Source organism: Brassica napus, chromosome C7, assembly GCF_020379485.1.
Source record: "Brassica napus cultivar Da-Ae chromosome C7, Da-Ae, whole genome shotgun sequence".
NCBI lineage: Eukaryota > Viridiplantae > Streptophyta > Magnoliopsida > Brassicales > Brassicaceae > Brassica > Brassica napus.
Window position 1 is genome coordinate 51,580,417 of NC_063450.1, and position 21,245 is coordinate 51,601,661.

Genomic DNA, 21,245 nt, shown 5'->3' on the forward strand with positions numbered 1-21,245 from the left:
TGTCGATTCGTCTAAAATTATTCTCCTCTGAAACGTTATGGAATTTATAGATCAACTTCACTTAAAGGTTTTATCGCCATACACAAAAGATTTCTCAATTCTAATCCACATAGAAGACCACTCCCAGAGATGATGAAAAAAACAATCCAGAAGGTAAAAGCTTGATTTCTTTGAATTCTGGATCTTCATGATAAACTGATTTGTCATTTATAGAATCTCGCAATTGGCTATAGCTTTTCTACATGGAACTGCAAATACGTTTGCCCATGATTCCACCTGGAAAACAAACCAGCTTTAGAAATCAGGCCCGATTAGCTATTGTCTGAACATGTTTCAGGTTTACAATTGACTCCAGAAGTTTACTGGAGAGATTTGTCTCAGGGATACATTCAGCCACAAGATTTGCCAACACCGGAAAGATCTAACAAGTCTCGGATCAAACCTGTGAGATTCCTAGATATTAAAAGTGACTGAAGTTATAAAATTTAGCTTTTAGGTTGTATTGTCTGTAACAGAGCTTGAAAGTCTATGACTTGGAGTTGTATCTCTGAGAATTAGCCTCACATTGCATCTGCCCCATTTTCAAGTATTTGTCTCGACAAGGTTCCAGAAAGCTAACGCTTCTCAGGAGATGTTTACCTGAGGTTTCCATGAGAGGAGAGTTTAAATTTCTTTATATATATGAAGAAACATGGGATGAAAAGAAACAGAGGAGGAGGAGGAGTCTTAAACCTTACAAGCACAACTACAGTTGCAATGAACAAGGTAATGATCGCACTTTGCTTCATTTACTACTTTGATGGTCCTTAAACATCTCTTTGATCAATCTTGCGCTGTCTTCACATTTTCCAAAAAACATATATATAAGAATGAAAAATAATTCATAATTTGCATTGAATTTCAACTGTATTGACAAATATTTTTATTTTACTTCCTTTTATAATAAAAATATAACAAACACTAAAATGAAAAATAATTAAACTAATGAAAAAATAAAAGTTTTTTTATTAATTTATCAAAACTTTTATTTCTAATAAGAACAAAAGAAACAATAGAAAAAATTAAAATTATTTTAATTTAGAGTAAACTGTATATTTTTACACGTATATGAAAATATAATATATCTTTTAATTGATCTTCACTTGCTTAACATATATTAATATAAACAAAGATAAGTTAATAACAACATCAATTACAATAATTGATGTTAAATACAAATATTTTGTATCATTTATTAATAAGTGTCTCTAATTGATATCATTTGTTTTTCTGATACTATTTATGTAATATAATATGATTTTTTTTGTAGTGTATCATACACATCTCTTGCAAATGTAAACCTAAAACACAAAATCATACAAAAAATAATAACTTAAATCACAAGTAAAGTATATCCCACCTGTAGGACGGGCCGACCCTAATGTTACATGAAAGAAAACCTTTTCTCTCTTCGTTTGGTATGTGATGCTATAAAACTCTTTTATCTCAAATGATTATAAAGTTATCTCATGGTATTCACAAAATTGTAATATGAAAGTTAAAACATGCATGTTCTTATCACATCATAAACATTATGTTGAATTTAATTAAACCAACAATAAAACCAATAATGGTTCTTAAGAAATCTGTTTGCTTTATAAAATTGAAAAATCCAAACTAACTTTTTCATAAATAATGCAATGGCTTTCCAAATATATAAGTGAACCAAATAATTTACTAAATTTTACACAATCAACGTGTTTACATCTATTATAGGAACAAGTCACCATTACATACATATGTCAAAAACATTAATAAGTTTTACTAAACTAGCCAGAAAAATTTACCACCATTTTAGAGCCAGATAATCAAAATTCAAAGTGATATATCAACACAAACAATTTCAAACACATACAATTCAGTTGACTGCACGATCAACAACTATTCCGCGCGTAGCGCGGGCATGCCACTAGTTTCTATATATTTGGGGGACTCTTCGGTAGAATCTTGCTTTCTAGCAGTTTTTAGATTCAAGAATGCTTGTATCTCTTTGCCATTTCTCAATGAAATGAATTCATATGCTTGGCAATTAAGAAAACGTCCGCTTTTAGCCTTTGTCCATGAAGACACAATATTTTTATGACGAAGACCATTTCAGAGCCTTAAAAACATCATATTCAACACCGTCATGGTTTGCACTTGATTCCTCCAGTTTTATCATCATCACGTTTGATTCGATCCATTTTCACCGTAACAATGACAGACTTTAGTAATTACAAACTCCTTTATTGATTTTTTTTTTTGGCAAACACTCCGTTATTGAGAGTAACAAAGATACAAGAACAACTTTGATAGCTTGACTCAGTGAGAGTGCAGCTTGAATCACCGATCTCATGACAATCGGGTTGAGACTCATATCGTCTACTCAATTAAAACATCAAAGCATGAAACCTATTCTTCAATCTAGCTTTTATTTATACATGTCTTCTTCCTTCTCAAGCAGCTTCAAGATTCAACGACAAAGCTTCTTACCAATCAGAGTCTCTCATTTACGCTATTTCCTTGTCCACGTCAACTTGCGCACTTGCCACGTCCGTAGTAAGATAGTTGATATCTATCAGGAAGCTTGGTCGTCCATTTTATTCGTCCATTATTCATATTTGAAAGATTCACTCACACACATAGAAAATTTATCAAGGTATACCAATTTAATTAATTAGTAGCACCAACGTAAAGTTTGTTCATAGCATCCATCTCTTGCTTGAAGTCAACCATTGCATTTCTTGGCAGCGTCATGATCACTTTAACTCCACCTTCCATTGATGGATCAAGTTGTGAAGGTCTCAAGATCATCCCTATATGCACTGCACTCTTCTGCTCGGTCAACGGCCGCAGATTCACGGGCTCATTCCAACCAAAATCCATTGATCCGAACCAACCAATATTCCTCCAGTCCGTCAGGAACAATAGTCCATCACTCACCCCTTCGAACTTCGCATCATCCCTCATCAATCTCTCCGTGTTCTTTAGCTCTTCCTCGAGATAGCCCTTGTCATAAGCGGTTTTCTTGGCTTTCTTCACGTGCTTAGCAATTTCAGAGATTGATGCTTCTTGGAGTTCTCTCACGGTTAACTCGATATAGACATCTATGTAGGCGTTACCATAGAATCCTTTAGGAAGTGGCGGATCTAAAACATGTCGGATTCCAACAGCTATGCCCAGGACAGTGATCCCGTCAAGGTTTAGCTTCAGGGCTCGAGATCTTGCTTTCCATATGCAAGAGCTAAGTACTTCATAAGTTGTGAAACCCTCTTTTGGGTACCCGCACTCTCTCATCAAAGAGTCTTTAAGCCTCTTTATATTCCTAGCCCGAATGTTTATTGTCTCCGTTACCTGTTGGACAGAGAATGGAAGAGATCACTTTAGCTAAAATATAAAAAAAAATCTATATAATCACATCAACTCTTCGAGTTTCTTTGTATTTATTTGCAAGAACGTCGAGTGAACCTTGAAAACATCAATTATATTAATTTTTCCTTATTTAATCTAATGTATATAAAATATAAAGAAATTACAAATTATAATCAAAAATAAAATATCAAACACAAAATTGTTGAAGTTAATGGGAGAACAACATACCATATCACTAGTTGGAATATATGGTGAGGTGGCTAAAAGACTAGTAATATGGCCACCAGGCACTTTGGCCAATTCATTATCCAATTGTCCGACCAACCGCTCTCTCTGCCACACCGGCTTCACCGTTGGCTCTCTCTTTCCTGCAGCCAACTCGGTTAAAGCATGGATGATCTGAGCCACTCCAAATCCATCACATACGGCGTGCGTCAACGCCGTGCCGATGGTGAATCCTCCACATGCGAACTTGGTCACCTTTAAAAAAAATCAAAGGGAACAATTGATTATCTTAATTATGTGTGATCCACACTACGAAGAAAACATTACCCTTACAAAACTGAGAGTTTACTGAGATTATTATCTAATATCTTCAAGAAAAAGATATACTTATTGCAATTTTTTTTTCATAGAAAAGGCTACTTTTTAATTTTTTTATTACCATGGAAGCTCATGGCCTTAAAACTCATAATAATCAAGAAAATGAAAAGCTACCTGCAAAGCTAGTGGATGATAAGAGACGTTGCTATCGTAGTCTATTTCGATATCAGGCACAAGGCGCAAAGCAAATTGGTCATCAAGATTTTCTATATAGTTTAGAGAGGAGAGGTTGAGGGCTGCAGTAGCGACCTCAAATGGAACTCCCTCACCCCAAAAAACTAGCTGAAGTTTTCGATCACTCTCTCGTCTCATGAGCTTGCCTGAAAGGGGATAGTAGTACACAAGAAGTTCGGACAAAGCCTTCCTAAGCAAAGGGACAGGATCATTTTGGTTCTTTTCGTTGGCTTTGAAAACGTAAATTGTTGCGTACATAACTTCATTGAAAAGATCATTGTCCAAAGTAGAGAGTGAGAGAGTTTCAGAAGGAGTGTGTTTTGAGGGTTTAATAAGCTCGAGTGGTTTCTTTTCGAGTAATAGAGGAAAGATCAGTTTTGTTTGGTTTGCCATCTCTTACCAGTTTAGAGTGTCTACGATCCGTATGATGTTTATATATAGCGAATTTTAAACTTACCACGTTCAGAATATTTTAAATATTAAATGAACGTCCTCTTCGTTTTCACGTTGTTGGCGCCAACAATGACTGACTGATGCCTTTATTTGGTTTCTGGTCTTAAATCTCATTTTTTGAATACCATTGCAACATCTTTTATTTACGCGACAGAATGACATTCTTATTCACAGCCGCTTTTGCAGGATTTTTTTCTGGTCACAGATTGTGTATGAATTTAATTTAATTTTGAGCACGTAATGACAATGCTATGTTTTTTTTTTTTTTTTTTTGTTAATCCAGGGTTTCCCGCTTCGCGGGTCAATCCCTGGGTCCGGTCAGGCAGCGGACCAGCTTCACCCGGGAGGTTTTTCCCTGAGCCCGAAGGCCCAGTACCCACTTTTGTGACAGGGATGAGCAGTTCGCCTCCGGCTGGCGTCGAACCCGAAAGCATGACAATTGGCCCCCAAGGCTCTAACCAGTAGAGCTGACTCATCCCGTCTACACACATGTTATGTTCATATGTTTGTTGGTTACATTAGCGTGATCGTTTTTCGTTTTTTTAGGAAATGTCCCGCATCATAAATGAGATTATACATTAAGCAATAATATGATATATATATAAGAGACATAAACTAATTTACAAATTGCCAAAGTATGCTATATTGATAGTTCATGAAACTAATATGATATCAAAGCTTCTTGATAAAAAGATTGTTTCAAAGCGTCAACGCACATTGCTCTAACCCAACTGAAATTAATTTAACCTAAAAATTTTCTGATTGATCCAATAAAAGTTTGACCTGATGTGTAGGTTTGGCATGGATTTTGTCTTATTATTTCTTCGTTCTGCATCATTTTGTGGCATACAAATTGCATTTGAACGTTGATTTATTTTTATGGGAAGTTTACTTAAATGACAAATTAATTGTGTTATTACTAGAATAACTCATATTTTTTTGAAAATTATTAGAATATTTTTATGGTCGAAATTGCCTTTGTCTATAGTTATAACAAAAAAAACATTACCAAAATACCCTTAACTTTTGATCGACGGCAGATTTATTTTCAAAAAAATAAATCTGTCAAATAATAAGTCTGTTTTTAAAATCTGTATAAAAAAATAATCTACCGTTAAAGTGGTGTCAGACTTTCTTAGAAACGTCAGATTTATTTCCACGACAGAGTTAATTGTACGATTTGAATAGAAAACAGATTTTTAGGAATATGTCTGTCGAGTGAGGTAGCAGATTTATTATAAATGGTAGATTTTTGTGGTCAACTTATTTTATTATATTCGACTTATTTTCTTATGGCAGATTTATATATCCGACTTAAAATTGTTGGTAGACTTTTTGTTTATGTGGTGGCAGACTTTTTAATTTATGTTATGGCAGATTTACTGACGGAAATCTAGGTTTATGTAAACCAAACTTAATTTAATATTCAATTTCGATCGGTTTACATTAATTTAGAATCTGGTTTATTTTTAGGTTAATTAAAATTAGAATTAGATAATTTTTTGTAGTTGTCATCATCTCTCTCATTTCTCTTTTCTTCCTTATCAAGTTGTCCTTTTTTTATGGTGGTTTAATCACTTGTTGCACTCCTTATGTTTGGAGAAACATGAACCCAATGATGTATCAAAGAAACAATGTTATTTACTGAGTTTGAGCTAAGGTAAGAATCAATACTAAAACTTAGTTATAAGGTTTCATGCCTCACCAATATCTGACTGTAGTGAGTGAAATTCTTAGGTTATGCTTCCATGAATTCAAGTAGATATTTTCATATAGACATAACATACTAGCGGCTGCTAATCTTAGATTGCACATAAGTTGTAGAAGAAGGCTTTGCTTATTTATTCAGGGTATATTATAAAGAACAATAACAAGGGAACCATATATATACACTAGAATGCTAATGATTTTAGCTTATTTTGCAGAGCTTCTTTACAAGGTATGTACCAAATGATAGTACAAGTTAATAAATAATGTACACGTAAAAAATATAGGGACCATATCTTTTAATGGCTCCATATCCATTGAAAAGTATACCACTTTCATCAGTCACATCTTATAAGGTATGTGTTTACCAACAACGGTGACTTCTCAGAGCCTGATACAGTGTATAATCCAAAGATCAAAATCGCTGATCCAATGACGGAGTTTCGTTTCTCTCAAACATGTCTATTGCCCTCAAGCTTAGGCAAAGGTCTTGAACGATCTCCATGTTCGTCACTGCAGCATATCCCGCAGCGTTAGACTCAAACAGAAAACATAAAAGAATCGACGATCTATATGAAACCTGGTCCATGGCGCTGGCTTGTTATCACATCTAACAAAAAGGTAACAATAGACCTTAAAAGAACCCTATAGAAAACAGAATAACAAGTCAGGAAAATAATCAACTCTCTGCACAGACATAGCTGGTGAAAAATTATGGTTATTAAGCTGTATACATACCTGTACTCCAACTTTTAGCCAGCACTTCTCAATCCTATACACACCATCATATCTCATTCCTGCCTCAGGGGCATATGCAGATCTTTTTTCTTTGTAAGACCTGTATATGAAATATAAAAAGTGTCACTTCTGGTCAGGGTTTATCAAGTGAACATTCAGTTATCTCGAAAAATAACTGCACAAGGTTTAATTCAACTTTTGGACAACAACATTTTCTTATTCCCTTCATATAGCATTGGCGCACAAAAAAGCATTCCATAATCTTACCATAGGAAAGCTAAAAAACTGAGAATGTGAGTAAAGTGTTGAGGTGTTGGGAATTAGGGTTTTCAAAATTTAACATTCAATCAAACAATACATTTTAAGAACATGTGATAATAACTTAGAATTGCATAGATTCAGGACTTACACTTTCATTTATCTTCGATTTAAATCTGGATTTGTCAGAGTGATCTCGGATTTAGGGTTCCTCTTGTACAACAGAGATGGTGGCGAGCTCGGTGGAGTTGACAAAATGGAAGGCTGCTGTGACAGAGGAGAAGTCATCGTAGACGGAAGTGAAAAGGAAGGGTCTGATTTGCTTTCGTCGCCTTTGGAGAACACGACCCACGACCCTCTCGACGGCAAAATGAATTTTTTTTGAGAAATAATTAAACATTTCTTTATTAATAAATATCAGATTCTCAGTGGCAATTTTGTGAATAATAAAGGGAATGGGTGTTTTGGTATTTTCGTTTGCCTTATGAATTATTCTAGTAAATACAAAAGTTTATGAGTTATTCTAGTCATTATATGTATAATTTGAGTTATTTTGAGTAATTTCTCTATTTTTATTTCCATACATTTTCAAACTCCTAGGATGTAAATCATGCATTGTGTATATATACATTATGACTAAGTCATGTAGGTATTCTTGGAGCTGAGTGAAGAAGATTAACGAAGTCAGTGTCCGACCCAGTTTGTTTGGATTAACCCAATTCACTATCAATAGTTTAAAAACATATCTAAACCTAAGTGTTAATATTTTTTTCCCCTCTTTAACCTCAAGCACAATTTTTAAGTTGTTGTAGATCTTTAGTTGCATAATGTTTATCTAGTGAAATTTTAAATAATTTACTTTTCTTTTCTTTAATCATGTCCTGCATTATCTTTTATTCACTGAAGTTTTAAAACATCTTACTTTAATTTTTCTTTAGTTATGTCTTGCATTATCTTTTATTTATTAAAGTTTTAAATCATTTAGTGTTATTTAGTCATAACTATCTTGCATTATCCTATTTTAATTTTACTTTGCTTTCATGCAATTAGTCTAATATTGTAAGCAGATAAATATGATAAGATGATTAAAATATGATGCAAAATCTTGTATTTTATCAAATATTCCACTAGATAGAACAAGTGCATGTTTTTTATGTGATCGGGTTACGGTAATCAGCTGGTGGATCACCTAACTGGCAAGAACTTGAAAATCACCAGGACAAGATTATCCAGTTCACCGATAACTAAGATTAAAGAATACTTGCCAGTCAAATAAAAAAGGAACATTGTGATGTATTACACAAAGAAAAGCACTAAACATTGTACTTTGTATATGAACCATGCAAATTCAGAGCTACATTCCTAAGCTTTTTCAGCTCTCTTTTTTTTTTGTGTGCAGTAAATCATTCTCTTAAAATATACTAATAATTTATATGGTTAAAACTTAAAAGTAAGTTAAAAATTTAGAGGATATTTTAAAACTTTTTAATTAAGAAAAAATTTCATCCTTTTTTGTGGTTTGAGAGAAAAATATTCTTTTCTATACGAATAAGAACGACATGCATGTTGTATTCGTAAACACAAAACGGAGGGTTTTCGAAACCATTCGCACACTCTTAAAACGATGTCGTTCACGAAATAACTGGATAGTATAGTACAAAGTTCTCCCCTTTACCCAAAAACTCATCTATCATCCATGGCGCTGTGTCACTTCCCAGTAAACCTCCACACTGTTCCCTCCTCTTCATCATCTTCTTCCTTTCACCCTCTAGTATACTCTAACCTTTGGATTCGTAAACTTAGATTCCACCCTTTCAGCCACGCAGTTCAATTGAGCGCCATTAGAGCCGCCGCCATTGATATCGACACTCACCCGAAGAAGAAGAAGAAGAAGAGAAAACCCAAACCGGGTTTCTTCGAAGAGATCAGCGACAAATGGTCTTCCCGAATCAGCCCTAAAGACAGCAACTTTCCTTGGCAGAAGAAGCACGAAGAGCAAACTCAACCTCATCATCAGGAAGAATCAGAATCAGAATCAGAAGTAAACCAATCTTCTCGGTTAACCAGTAAGATAACCGATTCCAATCTCCGGTCTAGCTTCCCAAGGCCTAACGGTTACATGTCTGCTCCATGGGTTAATGATAATGTCTCTAAACCTGTCAAAGATGAAAGCTTTAACGAAAATAGATATAGAAAGGAGAATGCTTTAGACTTAGATGATGATGGAAGAGGGATGGTGGTAGAATCAGGGAGAGACAAAGGAGTATGGAGAAGTAGGAAGAGTAACACTGTAGAGGCCGAGAAGATTGTACCGGAACATGAGCTGAGTAGGCTTAGGAGTGTAGCTTTGAGGATGGTTGAGAGAGTCAAAGTAGGTTCTGCCGGAATCACACAGGCCCTTGTGGAAGCCATTATCGATAAATGGGAGGATGATGAAGTTGTGAAGCTGAAGTTCGGAGAGCCTTGTGCGCTTAACATGAAGAGAACTCACGAGATTTTGGAGAAGAAGACCGGTGGGTTAGTGATATGGAGGTCAGGAAGCTCGGTGGTGCTGTACAGAGGGATAAGTTACAATCTCAAGTGTGTTCAATCTTTCATCAAACAGAACGATGAAGTGGCAAGGGAGTACACAGCAGAGGAGGCGAATTACCCTAAGAATGTACCTAAAGAGCAGTTATCAGAGCTATGCGAGCTGAACGATCTGTTGGACGAGATTGGTCCAAGGTTTCATGATTGGACAGGGTGTGCTCCTTTGCCCGTTGATGCAGACTTGCTTCCTCCGATGGTTCTAGGATACAGGTGTCCGTTTAGGGTTCTTCCTCAAGGAGTTAAACCTTGTTTGTCTAACAAGGAGATGACAGAGATGCGTCGCCTCGCTAGGACTAGCCCTCCTCATTTTGCTCTAGGGAGGAGCAGAGAGTTACAAGGTCTGGCTGTGGCAATGGTGAAGCTATGGGAGAAAAGCGCGATTGCGAAGATAGCAATCAAACGCGGCGTGGAGAACACACGGAACGAGAGAATGGCTGAAGAGCTCAAGAGGCTTACGCGCGGCGTGCTCGTTTCGAGGAACAAAGAGTACATCGTCTTCTACAGAGGCAACGACTTCATGCCTCCCGCGGTTTCAGAGGCGTTGAGGGAGAGGCAAAAGGAGATAACGGAGGTGCTTCAGAACAAAGAGGATCAATTCCGGGAAACGGCTTCAGCAAGAGTCGCACTCACATCACAAAGCAAGCCGACTAGAAAAAAAACGCCGTTGCTTGCTGGAACTCTTGCTGAGACTATAGCTGCTAGTTCGCGGTGGGCGCCAGATGCGAGTAGTGTTGATGTAGAGGAGTTGAAGAGAGAATCAGCTTCTATTAAAAGAGCTGCGTTGATCAGAGATCTCGACTTGAGACTTCTTTACGTGAGTATTTGTTATTATCACACTTTTATCTGATTACAAGCATTTGGTGATCTTTATCTTTTGTTATGTAAGGCAAAGCAAAAGCTGAAAAAAGCTGAGAAGGCTTTAGCTAAAGTGCAGAAGGATCTTGACCCATCTGATCTCCCAACTGACTCAGAGATCATCACAGAAGAAGAGAGACTTCTTTTCCGCAGAATCGGTTTGAGTATGGATCCATTTCTCCTCGTAGGTAAGCTCAAAGACTCTTAAAGCCATTACTATCTGTATAAGAAAATGCGAATGTTCATTTTCCTTTAAACGTTTTTACAGGAAGAAGAGAAGTGTTTGATGGCACTATAGAGAATATGCATCTACACTGGAAACACAGGGAGCTCGTAAAGATTATCGTTAGAGGCAAATCTCTTCCCCAAGTGAAGCATATAGCTATCTCTTTAGAGGCTGAGAGTGGAGGAGTGTTGGTGTCGGTTGATAATACCTTGAAAGGCTATGCGATCATACTCTACCGTGGGAAGAATTATCAGATGCCTTTCCGGCTTAGGCCTTCAAATTTATTGACAAGAAAAAAGGCTTTCGCTCGATCCATTGAGCTTCAGAGAAGAGAAGTAATGAATGATAAAAAAAAAAATTACAATATAACTTGTGTGGAAAGTTTCTGTTATGATCAATATTGGCCTCTCTCTCTTTGTTTGGACAGGCACTAAAGTATCATGTTGCTGACCTAGAGGAACGGATTGAGCTGTTGAAGACAGGACAGGTTTGTTGAAATCTGATTGCTTTTTATAGTGGACCAATATACTTCAAACTCCCGCCTAGGCGGCAAATTAGGCCTAAGTGAAACGATTTTATAGAATGGTTAAAAATAGTCTAGAAGTTTAAAAAATCGGTCTGGCAATTTGATCCTAAGTGAAATGATTTTATTGAATGTCTAACTAAACAATAATCCTCAATAAAACGTTAAACTACCGCATATTGATTTTTGAAAATTGCTACTGAATGAATAGAATAAACTATCATATGATATCCAGGAGGAGGATAGGGAACCCCACAAGAAAAGTGATGGAGAGGAAGATAACTTGTATTTGAGAGTTGATGAATCTGATTATTCTTCTGACGAGGTAAAGTAATATCCTCCTCAAGGTTCTTGATGAAGATTTGCAACATTACTTAGAAACCATGGCAGTCTCTGAAATTGCTTCTTGTGAATCAGGATGAATCTTTCTTATCATTGGAGGAAGAGGAGGAAGAAACTTGAACCGATAAACAAATATAACCTCATATTTTGTATAACAATGTCAGAACCTGTAATGATAAATTTTGAGGTTCCGCAATGAAAATTATAGTTGTAGTTACATTATTACATATTTTAATTTGCATATAAGCACACTCACATATTCACTTTTATTCTTTTCACGTAAAGAAAGTTCATATGCATGGAACTAAAGTTTGTTCATAGCATCCATATCTAGCTTGAACTTAACCATTGCATCTCTCGGTAACGTCATGACCACTTTAACTCCACCTTCCATTGATGGGTCTAACTTAGAAGGTCTCAAGATCATCCCTATATGCATTGCACTCTCCCTCTGAGTCAACGGCCTCAGATTCACCGGCTCATTCCAACCAAAATCCATCGATCCAAACCAACCAATATTCCTCCAATCCGTCAAGAAAAACACACCATCACTCACACCTTCGAACTTCGCATCGTCCCTCATCAGTCTCTCTCCGTTGCTCAGCTCCTCCTCTATGTACCCTTTGTCGTAGGCTGTTTTCTTGGCTTTCTTGACGCGCTTTGCGATGTCAGAGATCGATGATTCTTCGAGTTCTCTGACGGTTAACTCGACGTACACGTCTATGTACGCGTTGCCGTAGTATCCTTTAGGAAGTGGTGGGTCTAAAACATGTCGGATTCCAACAGCTACGGCGAGGACAGTGATCCCATCGGGGTTTAGTTTAAGGGCTCGTGATCTTGCCTTCCATATGCAAGAGCTAAGTACTTCATAAGTTGTGAAACACTCTTCAGGGAACTCGCATTCTCTCATCAGAGTGTCTTTTAGCCTCTTTATATTCACAGCCTGGATGTTTATTATCTCCGTGACCTGTTGGATATTAGATGAAAGTGACAAATCTCATAATTAGCATTTGTTTTTAGTTTTTTATCGCAAAATAATACTAATTCTAATTCTAAATCGACTCTTCTAAATCATCTCTGAAATACTAAACTATAAATTCTAATCACTAAATTTAAAAAAGAAAAGAAAAATAGAGATGTATTTTTAACTTTTAATTATTATTATTTTGATGATTTTTCTTTTCGGTACTATTTTTTGAACAAAAAAAAAAACTGATTTAGTGCCTAAGGGTTTGTCTAGGTAAAATAACTATCTGAAATCAACAATGCTATTAGATTTAACGAGGTGAACAACATACCAGACCAGTAGTTGGCATGTACGGTGAGGTGGCCAAAAGACTAGCAATGTGGCCACCGGGTACTTTGGCCGGTTTATTATCATTTTTTCCGACAAGCCGCTCTCTCTGCCACACTGGCACTACAGATGGCTCGCTCTTTCCTGCAGCCAACTCGGTTAAAGCATGGATGATCTGAGCCACACCGAATCCATCACAAACAACATGCGTCAATGCAGTGCCAATAGTAAATCCTCCGCAAGCAAACTTGGTCACCTTCCAAAGAAACCAAAAAAGAACAATGAATTTTTCTTGATTAGGTTGTAGACAAAAGATGAAAACAATTCATAGGAAAATACAAAGACACTATAGTCAAAGAAAATGAAAAACTTACTTGCAAAGCTAGAGGATGATAACAAAAATCAGTATCATAGTCAATTTCAATCTCAGGGACAAGGCGCAAAGCAACTTCATCATCAAGTTTTTCCAAATAGTCTAGAGAAATGAGGTCTAGTGATGCCGTAGCAACGGCGAATGGGACTCCCTCACCTTGGCAAACTAGCTGAGGCTTTCGGCCACTTTCCCCTCTCACTAGCTTGCCTGAAAGTGGATAATAATACACAAGAAGCTCGGACAAAGCTTTCCTAAGTAGAGTGACAGGATCATTTTTATTATGCTCATTGCCTTTGTAAACATAAATGGTCGCGTACATATCTTCATTAAGAACATCGCTGTCTAAAGTAGAAAGGGATAAGACTTCACGAGGAGTGTGCTTTGAGGGTGTAACGAGTTCAGTTTGTTTCATTTCGAGTAATAGAGGAAGGTTCCGTGTTGTTTGGTTTGACATCTTATACCAAGTTTATAAATGTATAACAAATATCAAATCAACGTTAACGTTCAGTTCTTGATCATGTTTATATAAGAGTTTCTCATACGGTTACAAACACCAACAAGATTTGTCGCCGAAACTTATTGATGTTGGCCAAACACGCAATCTACGAAACTGATATGTTTGTGTTGTTTGATGATCTCTGGTCGCTGATTGCTAAATGTGTGCAAAACAAACATCGTCAGGTCAATACATATATGTTTGTGGGAGAGTTTGTTTGTATAACCGAGATATAGGAAAAGACATAATGTCGTGATTTTTTTTCTATTGCGTTTGGAACTCTATTTAATGTGTTCACATATCTAAACTTAAAGTAGACTAATCCTGGAATCTAGCATTGTAATAATCTTTTTTTTAGCATTATAATATTCGCTTTTTGCACTTGAATTTGGAAAAAGCGAAAATGAATACGTTGTACCATACGTACGTCAGGCATCGTAGAAAATGCCTATGAAAGGCTGTGCGATAATACTCTGTCGCGGGAAGAATTATCAGATGCCATTTTGGCTTAGTGCCTTCAAACTTTTTTTTCTTTTTAGTGCATTCAAACTTATTAACAAAAAGAAAGGCTTTCTCTCAATCCACTGAGATTCAAAGAAGACAAGTAGTAAAAAAAAAGTAGTGATGTTGATAATTACATAATAATCTGTCTGGAAAGATTATGTTCTGGTTCTTATTAATATCAGTCTCTTTGTTACGACAGGCACTAAAGCATCATCTTAGACCCACGACACTACCCAAGAGATACTATGGTAATAGCGATACATAATCGGTTCTGTATATAGTGGGATGAAACATTTGTTTATGGCTTTCAAAATATTGATGGTCAATATATAAATATAATGTCACATTATAATATATCATGTACTTAATTTATTTCCGCATTTATCCCACCTAAATACTAACAAAACTAGTTAAGGAACCCGTGCAATATCACACGGGATCTCATTTTATAAAAATAAAGATGCTATATTTTGTGAGTTGGTAGATTTATCCTGATCATCTTGACAAACGTTTGTGATGATATATAAGCACATTAATCGATGTATAAGAAAATAAATAAAATATTCTTGACCATAAGAAAATAACAAGAAAGTAATACATGCTAAACTTATGAATATGTTTCTCCTCTAGCAAATGCTAGCTATCATATGCTTTCTTGGATATGAATTAATATACATTCTTTCTTGATATTTACGCATGAATCTAGGACCATGATTTGTCATTATATAAACTTTTAACAAACAAAAATTAAGATAAATACAAAGAAAATGTCTAGCTAAAAGGAGGCGCAACAAATTAACTCATTTTAACTCACGTTGTATCTTTCTTTCTTTTCTTTTTGTTTAACTACAACATTGTTCGAGTTGGAGTTACCGAGATAATACCATATGATCAAACTCTTTTCTCATTTTAGAGAAAACACACAGTAAAAGGAAGATTATGACATCCTATATGATATCAAGTATCAACAAGCTCAGTGGACCAAGAAAAGAAAAAAAATAATTATTGACTATTTACAAAGTGGTTACAATGGAATAAGGACATTGTTTTACCTTCTCAACATTTGACATTTAACATTTTTCAAACCAACAGAATAAAATTACTGATGTGGTGGAAAAGTCAACGGTCAACATATAATTTGTTATAGACAAATGCACCAGTAGCCGTAACCCAAGTCACCGCATCAATATTTATACGTTGCTCTCTAAACTCAGTCTATACTTAAAAAGGTGGCAACCATGAATTTAGATTCAAAGTAGAGTGAAAGCTTTTATTTTTTTTTTTAATTTAGATAGAAAGGCAAATAACCAAATTCTCCACATGAAAGAAAAAGTGTGAAAAGAATGAGAATCACATATAGGCCGTAATTAATAAAACTATAATCTCTAGAAAAACGTTCAATGAAGCGCACAGCCTAGCTAGTTGTAAGTGGTGTAGAGATATATCAAAAATATATTTACAACTTTTAATATGAAAAATATATTTAAAACATGGATAAAAGTGTTTATAAGCAAATTAAAAGTAATAAAAGAAGTTTACATTCGTTTGGGTCTTTCTTGACCATGTCTTTTCTTCTTATTACAATTTTACATTAATACAGGTCTTTGCATACGTAGTCGGGACGACAGAAAACACTTTGAAGAACAAATGTATACAATTTTTTTTGGATAAAGAACTTTTGAAACAAAGGGAACTGCACGTCGAGAGGAACAAATATAGCACCGTGGTAAGAAACCAGGATGCGTTTGAATCACTTCAAATCTCGTTTTACCGTAGTATGTGATTAATGTGATTACGCGTCCAGGCATGAGAAGTGAAAAATCGCCTAGAACACACTTGGTATGAAAAGCTACACAACAGATGTCACAATTGTAGAACCATTTTTTTTCTATACTTTCCTCGCATATATCACACCAGTGTTCTCCTTTTGTAGGATTTTCATAGCATAAAGAAAGTATATGTTCGTCATACCAATGTCTCGTCGTTTTTGGCAAAACAACACATTTGAGATCTAGCACAAATTTACAGTCATCGCAGTTAAATGTTGAATAACTCCAATTGCCGCAAGCAATGCAATGCTTTCCGTTCCCGTAAATGTAGTACAAGGTACATCCATGACTCTCATGGAAGATAGATTCAGAAAGTGCACTACATTTTACATCTATATTGAAATTTGTAATACTATACGTATACCTGAAACCACTGGAACGGTTAGAACATGCACTACAATAAAAATGCGTCATGTCACCAACTACTAAAGTCAATGGCTTAGCATGATACATGTGTCGTTTCTTCCTAGGAAGATTAGCGCATGTTTTGTGGAGAATGAAATCACATTGTACGCAACTGTAGAACGCCTGAGAACATATTGGTAGGACACATGCTTCACAACGAATGCTTCCACCACATATGATATTCTCTTCATTGAGTTGTAAATAATGTTCTTCGTGACTAAAATGACGTATTAGGTTTCCATTTACTACCTTGTACGGTTTGATTTCTTGAGGTTCTTCTGGTATCCCCTTGAGTTCTAACTTGTCCCAGACATCATCTCGTAATGCACATCTAGAATGAATGGCATAATCAGGACAAATCGAGCAAGAATATGCCCCACATGACCAATCAACTTTCTTGTGACAAAATCCACATATCCAACTCCCAGGACTTAGCTGAAGACGCCTAGAAAGACGATGCTCGTGACGGTTAACGTTGATGATCTCTGGTAAGTCAATACAACTTTGATGGATCATGAAATCACATTGTTGGCATGAATAAGGACTTCGATCGCCAGCCAACCCACAAGCATCACAGTTGAAAGAGATAATCCTTGGAATAAGACTGATTTGATGGTCATGAGCTTTAGCAAATAAGATTGTAAGTGGTGGTGGATTCTTTACACAAGCAACATCCACACTAAATTTACAGATTGAACAATTATAAAATCTTCGTCCTAATTCGTCTCCACATATACGACATTTCCCATCAAGGAAATAATGTTCTTCACGTGTAAGGAACTTAAGAGGGTGTTTACGGTGAAAGGGATGAGTTATCTCTAGAGGAAGGTTAGAACATTCAAAGTGGAATTTCAGTTGACATTGGGAACATTTGTAAAGATATCTATCACAATATTTCTCTTCACAAAAGTCACATGTGCCATGATAATAGTTTATCAGGTGGACAAGAGAGTGTTTATGGGCTTTGGGATGTTCAATAACATCTGGTGGTGGATTTTTGATACATGCCGTATCAACAACGAATTTACATAAAGGACAGTGATAAAACATATTAATCAATGTTTGTCCGCACAACTTACAGTTTTTACTCTCATAATAATATTCCGGGATGGAGAGGTGGAGAGGGTGTTCAGGATGAGACGGGTGGTTGATCTCTAAAGATGACTCTGCACATTCTTTGTGAAAAAATATTTTACATTCGTAGCAACGATAGCCATCTTTGGTGCAATCATTTTCTCGATAGCAACCACTGCAACTGCGAACCCAAGGTGTTGGGTATAAAGGGTGTTTGTGAGTTGGTAGCTTTATTCTATTCATGGTGACAAACGTTTGTGATGATATTAAGCACATTAATCGATGTATTTATATCATTCAACAAAATAAAAGATTCTTGATCATAATAAAATAACAAGAAAAGAATACATGCTAAACGTATGAATATGTTTCTCCTTTAGCAAATGCTAGCTATCTTATGCTTTCTTGGATATGAATTAATATACATTCTTTCTTGATATTTACGCATGAATCTAGGACCATGATTTGTCACTAGATAAAATTTTAACAAACAAAAATTAAGATATATAGAAAGAAAATGTCTAGCTGAAAAAGGCGCAACGAATTACTCATTTTGCTCAAGTTGTATCTATGCTTGTACAGTTTTATGATAGTTTTGTAAAGCTCTAAACGACCGGTCAAAGGAATTGATCCGTTTAATTATGTTCTTCTCCTGGTCCATGAATCCATCTTTCTCTCGAGATGCCCTACCATCGTCATCACGTTCTATCTTAAATTTACCAGTTTGCCACTTCCAAGAAACTTCTCGTCCTTTTTTTAGAAACGTGTTCTTTCCTAAAGCAGTCTAATTCAAATATTTTTATATGACTAACAAAATATTATGAATATTCCCAAAAATTGTCAAATGCATAGAAGAGTACAAGATTACACCAACCATGTTTCCTTACCGCGTAAATCTTTGAATAATGCTAAATAAAGCTTAATACTTTGAAATCAAATTAATCCTTCGACGCGGACATTACTTTCATAGACTCGGGGGCAGAGGTCTTAATCAAACAAGGACCAAATATTCAACCAATATCTTTATGCAATAAAAACTAAAAGCTACAAACTTAACACTAAACTCAACAAAAGAGACTAAACTAGAATAAAATGTTTATAAATTCCAACTTAACAATACCCGTAGGCTCATATCTGAAATCTAGTCATATATATACACTCATATAATACAAAATAATACTACTATAAAAAGATTATGGTCAAAAAGACTAATAGACCTTTCATAATATCATACAACATTCGAAATATATTGTTATATTTTATTGTTGTGCACTACTATGCATATAGAATCTGATAGTTAACGCTTTATCAAAACATGTTCTTCTTTTTGTCGGTTTATGATATCAATCAAACAAGTTTTACTCGGTGCAATCCCTCGATGAACCAGTGACGAGTAAACGCTTTGTCTAAAACAAAATAGAACACAAAATAATAATAAAATAATTAAAAAGGATAGTCAAAGTCACCATCAAACCAGTCTCCCTCACCGCGTTCACACCTTAACGCGCTTCCTTCGTCCCTGCATCTTCTTCTCTTCTCGCAGCCAAAGAAACCATTTTTATAAATGTCTGAAACCAGAACCATCGAAACCCAAAATCATTGTCCGAATTCAAACACTTTGGAAGCTTTTTAAAGTTTGGTTTCACATCTAAACAAAGTCAAACACTTTTCAAACCAAAAAAAAAAACTAAGTCAAACTCTGGAGAATAAACTATTTCCCTCTTTAATGGAAGTCTCTGCTTTCCCATTCCCATACCTACAAGACGACGAGTGTTCCCATCTCCTCGGCCTATTTCAAGACATGGACTCTGCTCCTTCTGGTTTCGAATTCGAAAATGTTGGTAACGACAACACTAGGAAACGCCCAAGAAAGGAAGAAGAAGAAGAAGTGAATGGTAGTGATAAGGCTGCATCTGGAGATATACTCGCCACACTTCTGCTATTGGACGAGGAAGCTAAACAGCAAGTGAAGACAATGGATGGTTACTACAACCACGATGTTGCTCGTCCTAAACGACAGCGTAAAGCAGCGGTTGAGGAAACAGCCTCCCCTGCTTCGGACATCGCTAGCGGTTCCGGGTCTGGACCGAGTCATCACAGGAGGTTATGGGTGAAGGAACGTACGACGGACTGGTGGGACCGAGTAAGCCGGCCGGACTTCCCGGAGGAGGAGTTCCGGCGAGAGTTTCGGATGAGCAGACCGACGTTCGATCTGATATGCGAGGAGCTGGACGCGACGGTGACGAAGAAAAACACGATGCTCCGCGACGCGATACCAGCTCCCAAACGCGTCGCAGTCTGCGTCTGGCGTTTGGCAACAGGAGCTCCGCTTCGCCACGTGTCGGAGCGCTTCGGGTTAGGAATCTCCACGTGTCACAAGCTCGTCATCGAGGTCTGCCGGGCGATCTACGACGTCATGATGCCGAGGTATCTCCACTGGCCTGCGTCGGATCCCGAGATCCAATCGACGAAAAGAATATTCGAATCGATCCACAAAGTACCAAACGTCGTCGGATCGATATACACCACGCACGTTCCCATCATCGCTCCGAAAGTCCACGTGGCGGCTTATTTCAACAAGAGGCACACGGAGAGAAACCAGAAGACGTCGTACTCGATCACGGTCCAGGGGGTGGTCAACGCCGACGGGATCTTCACCGACGTCTGCATCGGGAACCCGGGGTCCCTCACCGACGACCAGATCCTCGATAAATCCTCGCTTTCGCAGCAGCGCGCGGCGCGTGGGATGCTACGCGACGGGTGGATCGTCGGGAACGGTGGCTTCCCGTTGACGGACTGGCTTCTGGTGCCGTACGCGAGGCAGAACCTGACGTGGACGCAGCACGCGTTCAACGAGAGCGTCGGAGGGATTCAGAAGGTGGCGGAGGAGGCGTTCGGGAGGTTGAAAGGGCGGTGGGCTTGTCTGCAGAAGAGGACGGAGGTTAAGCTGCAGGATCTTCCGTACGTGCTGGGTGCTTGCTGCGTGTTGCATAACATTTGTGAGATGAGGAAGGAGGAGATGGCGGAGGGGGTGAAGTTCGAGGTGTTTGATGATGTGACGGTGCCGGAGATTAATATTCGATCCGTGGCTGCGTCTAGCGCGAGGGATCAAATCTCTCATAATCTCTTGCATCGTGGCCTCGCCGGGACAAGGGCTCTGTAAACTAAAATGTGGACTCTGTTTTGTCTTGAAACTGATTTTTTTTTTTTTTTTTTTTGCAAAATTCTTTTTCCAGATTAGTTAATACTTAGAAGAGATTGGATACAAAAAGCATAGTTGATTTGAGTGTAGTCATTGGCTGGATTTGTCTGTACTATTATATTAGCAATGTGTAATCGTTAGTTCTGTATTGTTATCTATACAAATTGAATTCGAAACCTTCTAAAGCATTTTTCTTTCTTGGTGGAAAGT

General features: G+C 36.9%; 4 protein-coding genes across 4 annotated transcripts; 2 read left to right on the forward strand and 2 right to left on the reverse strand.

Moving 5' to 3' along the window:
- Window positions 1-2,575: 2,575 nt before the first annotated feature.
- LOC106408561 (spermidine coumaroyl-CoA acyltransferase-like) lies at window positions 2,576-4,734 on the reverse strand. Its single transcript, XM_048763222.1, has 3 exons — window positions 4,108-4,734; window positions 3,619-3,870; window positions 2,576-3,372 (listed from the first exon to the last, which is right to left on the reverse strand). Exons 1-3 carry the CDS (start codon window positions 4,558-4,560, stop codon window positions 2,692-2,694), a joined length of 1,386 nt encoding a protein of 461 aa, XP_048619179.1. The 5' UTR covers window positions 4,561-4,734; the 3' UTR covers window positions 2,576-2,691.
- Window positions 4,735-8,972: 4,238 nt separating this feature from the next.
- LOC106410981 (CRM-domain containing factor CFM3, chloroplastic/mitochondrial) lies at window positions 8,973-12,127 on the forward strand. The gene is made up of 6 exons (XM_013851630.3): window positions 8,973-10,726; window positions 10,799-10,955; window positions 11,036-11,328; window positions 11,421-11,480; window positions 11,752-11,841; window positions 11,934-12,127. Exons 1-6 carry the CDS (start codon window positions 9,020-9,022, stop codon window positions 11,976-11,978), a joined length of 2,352 nt encoding a protein of 783 aa, XP_013707084.2. The 5' UTR covers window positions 8,973-9,019; the 3' UTR covers window positions 11,979-12,127.
- Window positions 11,984-14,183, reverse strand: LOC106410983 (spermidine coumaroyl-CoA acyltransferase). The gene is made up of 3 exons (XM_013851631.3): window positions 13,527-14,183; window positions 13,157-13,408; window positions 11,984-12,825 (listed from the first exon to the last, which is right to left on the reverse strand). Exons 1-3 carry the CDS (start codon window positions 13,977-13,979, stop codon window positions 12,163-12,165), a joined length of 1,368 nt encoding a protein of 455 aa, XP_013707085.1. The 5' UTR covers window positions 13,980-14,183; the 3' UTR covers window positions 11,984-12,162.
- Window positions 14,184-19,031: 4,848 nt separating this feature from the next.
- On the forward strand, window positions 19,032-21,223 carry LOC106411343 (protein ALP1-like). Its single transcript, XM_013852095.3, has one exon. The coding sequence runs from the start codon at window positions 19,560-19,562 to the stop codon at window positions 20,994-20,996; it is 1,437 nt and encodes a 478-aa protein (XP_013707549.2). The 5' UTR covers window positions 19,032-19,559; the 3' UTR covers window positions 20,997-21,223.
- Window positions 21,224-21,245: the final 22 nt, after the last annotated feature.